Source organism: Grammomys surdaster, unplaced genomic scaffold, assembly GCF_004785775.1.
Source record: "Grammomys surdaster isolate TR1022 unplaced genomic scaffold, NIH_TR_1.0 257, whole genome shotgun sequence".
Classification (NCBI taxonomy): Eukaryota; Metazoa; Chordata; class Mammalia; order Rodentia; family Muridae; genus Grammomys; species Grammomys surdaster.
The window spans coordinates 5,668,088-5,675,609 of record NW_021604698.1 but is presented as its reverse complement, the minus strand read 5'-3'; the positions used below and the strand labels follow the sequence as shown (position 1 = coordinate 5,675,609).

At 45.2% G+C, this 7,522-nt stretch overlaps 1 protein-coding gene across 1 annotated transcript in view; it reads left to right on the top strand.

Moving 5' to 3' along the window:
• Zcchc2 (zinc finger CCHC-type containing 2) overlaps nt 1–7,522 on the top strand; it is a 51,665-nt gene that overhangs the window by 29,591 nt on the left and 14,552 nt on the right. Inside the window, exons 7-9 of the mRNA XM_028775650.1 lie at nt 3,094–3,188; nt 5,367–5,450; nt 6,952–7,009. Of these exons, the coding sequence (XP_028631483.1) occupies nt 3,094–3,188; nt 5,367–5,450; nt 6,952–7,009 (237 nt within the window). The remainder of the gene's footprint in view (nt 1–3,093; nt 3,189–5,366; nt 5,451–6,951; nt 7,010–7,522) is intronic.

Genomic DNA, 7,522 nt, shown 5'->3' with positions numbered 1-7,522 from the left:
ACACGCAGGAGTGAACACAAGGACACCATATTTAACCATCTACGCAATACATATTTTCCCAAGGGTGCAAGGGCGTCACAAGGGGAAAGACCGGACCTTACGCAGGACTATCGGGAAGGGTGGGGTAAGTGACTCTGACAGTGTACACCCGGCAGTGCTGGGAGAGGGTGCCATAGAGTCTGCCAAGACACAGATCCTGGGGGGAGCACTTGCTCATCATGCTGGACGTCCCAGCTTTTCCCCTCTGAGTTGCTAAGGAAGCAATTGATGTTTTACTGGGAACTTAGTCATTAAAAAGAGCTAAGTGACAGTGTGAACGTGTGGCTCGGTCATAAGTGGGACTCCGGGTTTGCCTTCAGAATATAAACAGAACTCCTCAGGCTTTCAGAGTTCTTCGGATCAATGTGGCCCAGGATGGGGAAGGCACGGTTGCTCTGAGATAGAGATAGGCAGAGATCTGGAATGGATGCATCGCCATTGTGTCACAAAAGCCAGAGTGTAGCTCTGGGAACAAAGGACAGGAATGAGGTGGAGCCCAGAACGGCTGCCCTTGCAGACACCCACTTCACCCAGTGATGGGCAGTGCGGTGTGGGAGGGACACAGGCTGCTTTCAAGCCTGAATGTGAAGGTGGGTCTAAAAGTTGTAGGTGACTTAATGGGTACTGACTAGGTAAAACGGAGGGGTGGGGGCTAAAGGGCAAGAAGAGGGCTTGCAGGCACACGAGTGCTTGGAGTAAGCACCTCCCACCGGAGCCTTGAGTTCAGCGAGCATGAGGAGATACAACCTACAGCCACTAATCTCAGAGTCTCAGAAGACACATTGGAAGAGTGTAGGAGGAGAAAGGAAGAGGAGTGGACCAGAGAGCATTCTGGGTAACAGCACGTGAATAAAGTAGCAGAATAATTGAATTCCTGAGTGTTTGTACATTTCTTGGGGACCTTGTCAAAGTGTAGGTCCTTATTCTCCAGTACCGGGATGGGCCGGGGATTCTGAGTGCGGCAAGCTGCAGGATGTGCTGGTGGTTCACAGAGGGCCTCTGCATCCAGCTGAGCAGTGGGGCGAGGGCATATCTGGTAGCATGAGCCTTGGGGCTCCCTGGGAGTGAGCATGCAGCACCCAGATGACAGCCTCTGTGAATGAAAGGCAACAGAATATGCACCTTAAGTGGACCAGATGAAGGTCAGTAAACACTGTTCCTGTCCACATTGGCTTCACATGTGCTCTGAAGTCAGCCAGACTGTCTATACTAACTAGTAGCGGACAGAAGCTCCACGGGTGTGCTTCACTGTGAAGACAGATGCAGCTTCATAAGTTTAACTAATGTTAAACGTAGTGTTTCTTTGGGTAGTGTGTGGTTTCCATGATAATGCTGTTTATTCAGTGAAGGCCATGTGGAAATTGAGAAGAGAAAGAATAGATCCCTCTTGCCCAGATAATTCTTGCTGATGTTTTAATATTTTCTCTGCCTATAATTACAGATCCGCAGCTCAGTTAGTTACCTCCCAAGTCAAACATTGCCTCCTCTGGTTGTGTTGTGAGACAGTCATGCAGCACAGTCCTGGCTGGCCTGGAGCTGGCGTGAAGACCAGAGTGGCCTTGGATGTGTAGCTATTCCTTATGCTTCTACTTTGCAAGTACTGAGAGTATAGGTAGCACCAACAGCCATCTTCAAACCATTATAAGGGACTCCATATTCTGTCCCATCTGCTCTGTAACCCAGTGTTTCTCTAGTGTTGAAAAATATACCATTTTGTCCCAAAACGTTTCCAGATCTAAGTTAATTGCTGAGGAAAGATTATTTGAAATTGGCGTACTGCCTGAAATAGTAAGATTGTCTTATTCAGAGCGCTGCCTGCTCTAGGCAGGGCCTTCCACAGCCAGCCACGCTTGCAGGCCTGGTTCGGCTGATTTGATAGGTGGTTGGTTGCCTCGTGGTTTAGGGTTGTCCTGTGGGGCTTAGGAACTTAATGTAAGAGGTCATGTGTCTGTTCAGATGTATGTGAATTTCTTAGCTCTTTGAATGGAATGTGAACTAGCATTAACAATTTGTCTTTTGTGTTGTGTAGCCGTGATGGTTGAAAGAGAATTTCAGATGTTACTTCAACTCAGTGTTTGTTTTGTGTCTCATTTATCCCTTAAGATTGGAAGGTGATTTCCAGACTGTTGTCTAACTGTTAGGTGTAGCTCAGTAGCCATGGAGGAAAAGGAAACTTGGAATGTTATGCCACTTCTTATTTCTGAATGGTTTATAGAAGCTCGACATGATGGTGTGACCTATAGTTCTCAGCACCGGGGCCCTGACATGGGAAAATGACTTGTGCTCAGGAGGTCAACACAAAGTGGACAACATGAGACCATTTCCCGAAAAGTACTTTGACCAGGGCTTGCGTTTGTCTGTTTAATTCTAGGAGCTGGACATGGGAAAGAGAATCTAAATAAGGCTGGGCCTAGCGGCACAGACCTACAGTCACCCAGGCTAGCTTGGGCTACGGGAGTTCGGGGCAATTCTGCACTACTATTGAGACCCTGCCTCAAAATAAGAATTAGGAAAAATAAGTAAAAAGGAGGCTGAGGACACAGGTTGGTGGTAAATTTCTTTCCCAACTGTGTACGGGTAGGAAGTTCCATGCCCAGCACTTCTGTAGACTCTTAAGTTAGGATTGTGATGTGATGGGTGTGGTGGGAACCCATCCCTGTGCTCCCCATTTTCCAGAATCTTCAACATTTCAAACTCCTCAGCTTCTCCCAACGTCAGGAGGTCCACGATAGAGCAGCCACATGATGAACAGTGGTCCGTGTGAGGAAGGGGAAGGCTTGCAGGAAGGCAGCTTTTGAGCCATCTACGCAAACAGCTGAAAGAATACTTCTGTTTGGTTTTTGTCAAGTTGAAACTTCCGCATAAAAAAATAAAATCTTTTTGGTAGATTCTTGCAAATGGGTTTTGTTAAAGTTTTTTCACTCCTGCAGAAATACAGTAGAAAACAATGCTTTCTTTGGGGAAAGGTTTGGCTACACGCTTCGTTCACCCCTCCCTCCTCTGGGACTCCAGATGTGGACACTGGCAGTTGACGTGACTTTCTTTCTTTCGCAGGCATCTGTTTTCAACCTCACCCCAGGCTTTCCTTCAGAGTCACAAAGTACGAAGCTTTTTTCGGTCGATATCATCAGAGTCTCAACACAGTTTCAGTAAGTGGCTTCTGTTCCTCTGTGGAGATCTGGCAAATGTTTTTGTTTGTGTTTTGTTTTTTATGGGGTTTGTTTGTTGTTTGGTTTTCGTGTCTTTCTGTGCCATCCTGTTGTTCAAACAAAAAGTTTTTATCTATTTAAAAGTTAAGGAATAGAGACATGCAATTAAGAACTATTTAGCTTCTTTAATGAACTTTACACTGCACCTTAAAAGATAATGATACAGAAAGGGTAATAGAACCATGTAGACTGGTTCCTGGGAGAAAGTCAGCCCTCCAGTTCCTTGGCAGAGCAGGTGTACAGAGCTGAGAGGTTGGCAGCAGTGGGGCAGGATGTGCAGTGTCCCTTACTCCCATAGGACCCTCCAGTGCTGACTTCTCAATCCCTTACCCATGTGCATCTTGTCCTCTGCACAGCAGCATCTGAAGACCAGCCTCTGTCGGGCAAGCATGCTTGTCTTGTCCCGCCCATCCTTGTGTCATTTTCAGATAGGCTTTGTTTTGTTCATGGACTGCCATCTAGAAAAGTCCACTGTTTACGTAAACTCTACCCACCTTATCCCGGGACTATTTATTGTTAATCTTCTGATAAATACTTGAAGAGTTTGATAAGAAGCCCAGGTGTTTATTAAAAAGTCCTTGAGTGTCCCTTGGCCCTTTAGGCTGTGGCTGCTGGAAAGCTCAGCTCTTCCTGGAGCCCCGGAGTTGTCTCACTGTTGTGGTGTCTGCCTCCCTTGCTATCACTGCCCCTCCAGATCACACTGGTCAATACCAGACTGAAAATGGGACGTCCTCAGGACATTTTCCAAGTCTTGTTTCTGTGTGTTGTTTGCTTTCCTGTTTTCAGTGTTCATCTCTCCTGTCTCGTGTTCAGTACTGCACCGCTCTCTTCAGCCTGGCTTTTATTTGGCCGATAATGTTGATATGTTCCATAGGTGATTTCTACTCGCTTTAAGCACAGGCAGTATTTTGAGGAACATTTTTTTTTTCTTTAAATCTTTCCTTCTGATTTTAGTTGTCATTTTTCTATACCTAAAGGAAAAAGAAAATCCATGCTTCCTCAGTTTGAGATATGAGAAAAAGAGGTGAAAATGATAATTGACTATTCAGCGTGTGTTAGCTTTTAAAGTTTAACTGCTAGAGTGACATCTGTGTCCATGTGCATGCCTTAGATGTTAGAACTTAGCTGGTAGGGTCAACAGTACAGTTCTGAAGACTAGCTGAGTGCGGTAAGGTGCACAGCTCCACAGCTGACTTGACGTCCGGGTAGTGGCAGGACTTAGTAAAGTCCTGGTTACTTTAGAGCTCTAGAGACTTCTTCCCGAGTCCAGGGCCAGCATTGTTAATAGTCTACCAGCAAGTAACACCCGGCTCATTTCAAAGAAGGTGTCAAAGTTAAGCTTCTACCCCAGATTATCAGCCTGCTCAGGAAAGCTACCCACGTGGGACATGTACATATACATAAGGCAGGGGCTCTTGAGAGCTTAGCCAGGTTTTCAGTTCACAAGCAGTGCTAAGGAGCCTGGCAACTTTTATCTGAAGAGTGAACACGTAAAATACTGCTGAATGTCCACATCTTGGCTTGAGGGGAAGCTTGTCAGCAGTCAACATGTGTGAGTTGCTCTGCTGAAAAATAACACAGTGTTGTCAGGGTTCATTTGCACACTTTAAAAAAAAATGACTCCATGTGTATTCCCTTGGGGCAGAGAGTACTGCCCCATATGCTGACAGATAAGTAACTCGAGCAAAGAGTGCTGCACTCTGAAGTAGCTTCAGACTTCTGGTCTAGAACCCGCTGCTGTCCGAATGTACAGTGGGTCGGTGCTGATCACAATCACTGTGGTAACAAAACAGAAGTGTGGGGTTTTATAGTGCAGCATCGCCACCGTGCTGTTACAGGCTTTTACATAGTGACAGTAGATAGTAGAGGCACTCCCCATTGCTGAGTGACCATGCTGGGACTCACTCACTTGTTGGGGTGCCTGAGAGAACAGCCAACTCCAGGACTCCACTCAGATAGTCCTGTGAATTCTTGCAGGTCCTTCCTTGGAGAAAGAGTCTTTCACTCGTAACTCTTCCCTCTCCTTGGGGCAGACGGATGGATAATCATTATACTGATTTTCTTTATCTCACCATTATAATTTTCCCAGAGTTAGTAGTATTGAATTATTTCCTGCAGATAACTTACAGTCCTCTCTGAAGACTTCTAAGATATTAGAACACTTAAAAGAAGACAGCTCAGAAGCTTCAAGTCAAGAAGAAGGTAATTGTAGAGTCACTAGACTAAGTCTGCACACACTGGCACAAAGTCAGAACAAAGGAAAGAGAGCCCAGGTACACTCGGGCACTGGGATGTCAGAGATGGCATTAGCAAACAGAACAGCGGGCAGAGAAGCGGTTGCTCACTCAATGGTGTTGGCACAGTTGGCTTTTTGTGTGAAGTGTATTTTAATCAACTCCCACTATATATCATGTGCAAAACTTTTAAGGGAATAGCAACTATTTGTAAAATTTAAAGTTTTTATGTGTAAACCTGAGGAGAGAAGGTTTTGTTCAGTAAGATGGATCATGACTATACATTTGATTAATCTAAGCAAGAACTTAATATCTGACCAAAGAGCCTGGGTACTTAGAAGACAGTCTATAGATGAGACACTAGCAGGGTGTTAACAGGCAGGAAGAGGACAAATGGCTTGCAGTAGGAGGGTTTTTCTACAGTAGATCAGTCAGTGAAATCATCATGTGATGACGTGAATCAGAGGAGAAGTTATTCCAGCACGTGAGCAGAGTGTGTGGGTAGGAAATGTGTGGATGATGGAGCCCTTGAGCCGAGAACTCGCACCCTCCTGGGTAGTTGAGACAGTGAAGGGAAGGATAGAGACACCACAGCACCTGCCTCAGACCAGTGAGCCATTTTCATGTCTGGTACCCAGGATGGACAGTAGGAGCTCAGACACTGGAGGTGAGATGTAGACTGACACACGTGTTTGCACAGACCCACGGCATGATGCAGTGAAGTTGGAGACCAGGGCTGCATCCTGCTGATTCAGCATCTGTGAAGTCAGACCGTGTGCTGGCTGCACCATGGTTTGTAGTGACAAATACCAGGGAGTCACCTGAATGTTTAACTAAGTAGTGATGTGTCTGTGGGCAGCAGTTAAAATAAAGCTTATTTGTAGCTTGTTCAACTTGCCATAGCCCCATTTATGAGTGTACTCACAGACACAGGTAGTTAAATGGAGCTTTCCCTAGAGTGTTTCAACAAGTTAGGTAATAGTTAACTTCTGTGGAGGGGAGAAGAGGAGTAAAGGGCGACCTTTAGTCGGATCTCATACGTCAGTTCTTTTTGAGAGTGATCTTGTAGACTTTTAAAAATACTGAACATTTTAATGGAAATAGTTTTACCTGAAGTAAATTCAGTTTGAAACAACAGGCTCACATTAAATTTGCATAGTTTTGAGTAAGATTGGCACACACATTTGAGGTAATTCAGTAGTGTATTATGTAACTGAAGATGTGTGATGGCATCTTCTGTAAGCTTGGCGTGGTAATGCACACTGTAATCCTGGCACCCTGCGCCAGGAGTTGGATTTGAGGTCAGCCTGGACTGTCTCAGAGAAACAAGTGGAAGTGCCCTGTATGCTGGGAACTAGGTCACAGCTGGGCAGGACCACTCGGCGGCATCACTTAGTACAAGCATCCTTTCAGTGCCTTGTGTAGCATATAGTGTCATACATTAATTCACTTTTTTTCTCCCACCCTAGATGTGTTACAGCACACCATCATCCACAAGAAGCATGCTGGGAAAAGTCCCACTGTGAAGTAGGTATCTAACTTTTAAAGTGTAAGTGCCTTTGAACACCTTAAACTCAGTCACTGTTTAGTCAGTGTTTCCCAGGCATCTTGTCTGTGATTCTACCATTTTGCTCTGGGGTGTTTTGTTTTCGGTTGCCATGTGTGCTGCTCCCCCTTTTGTCCCCCTACTTGCCACCTTTTGGGAAAATTCTGCTCTTACAGCAGCCTTCGTAGTCACACAGTGAATTTTGTTCGCAGTGCATCTTTCACCTCTTAAAATGTAATGTAAATTTGTGCTTGTGCCATTCCTTGAGTACTCTGAGGGACTTAGAGCACTGTGGCTTCATTCATTGCTTTTTTTCCTGAGTTACAATCATCCTGCATTTTCATTGTCTTCATGGTTTTAAATTTGGCACTGTTTTCCAGCATTCGTTTAGGTCTCTTTCTGCTCCATCCTGTCCCTATGATGGTTTCCCTTTTAAATGAATGCACCGTTTTCTGCAGTATATCTGTATGTATATGGTAAATGAATGCACTGTT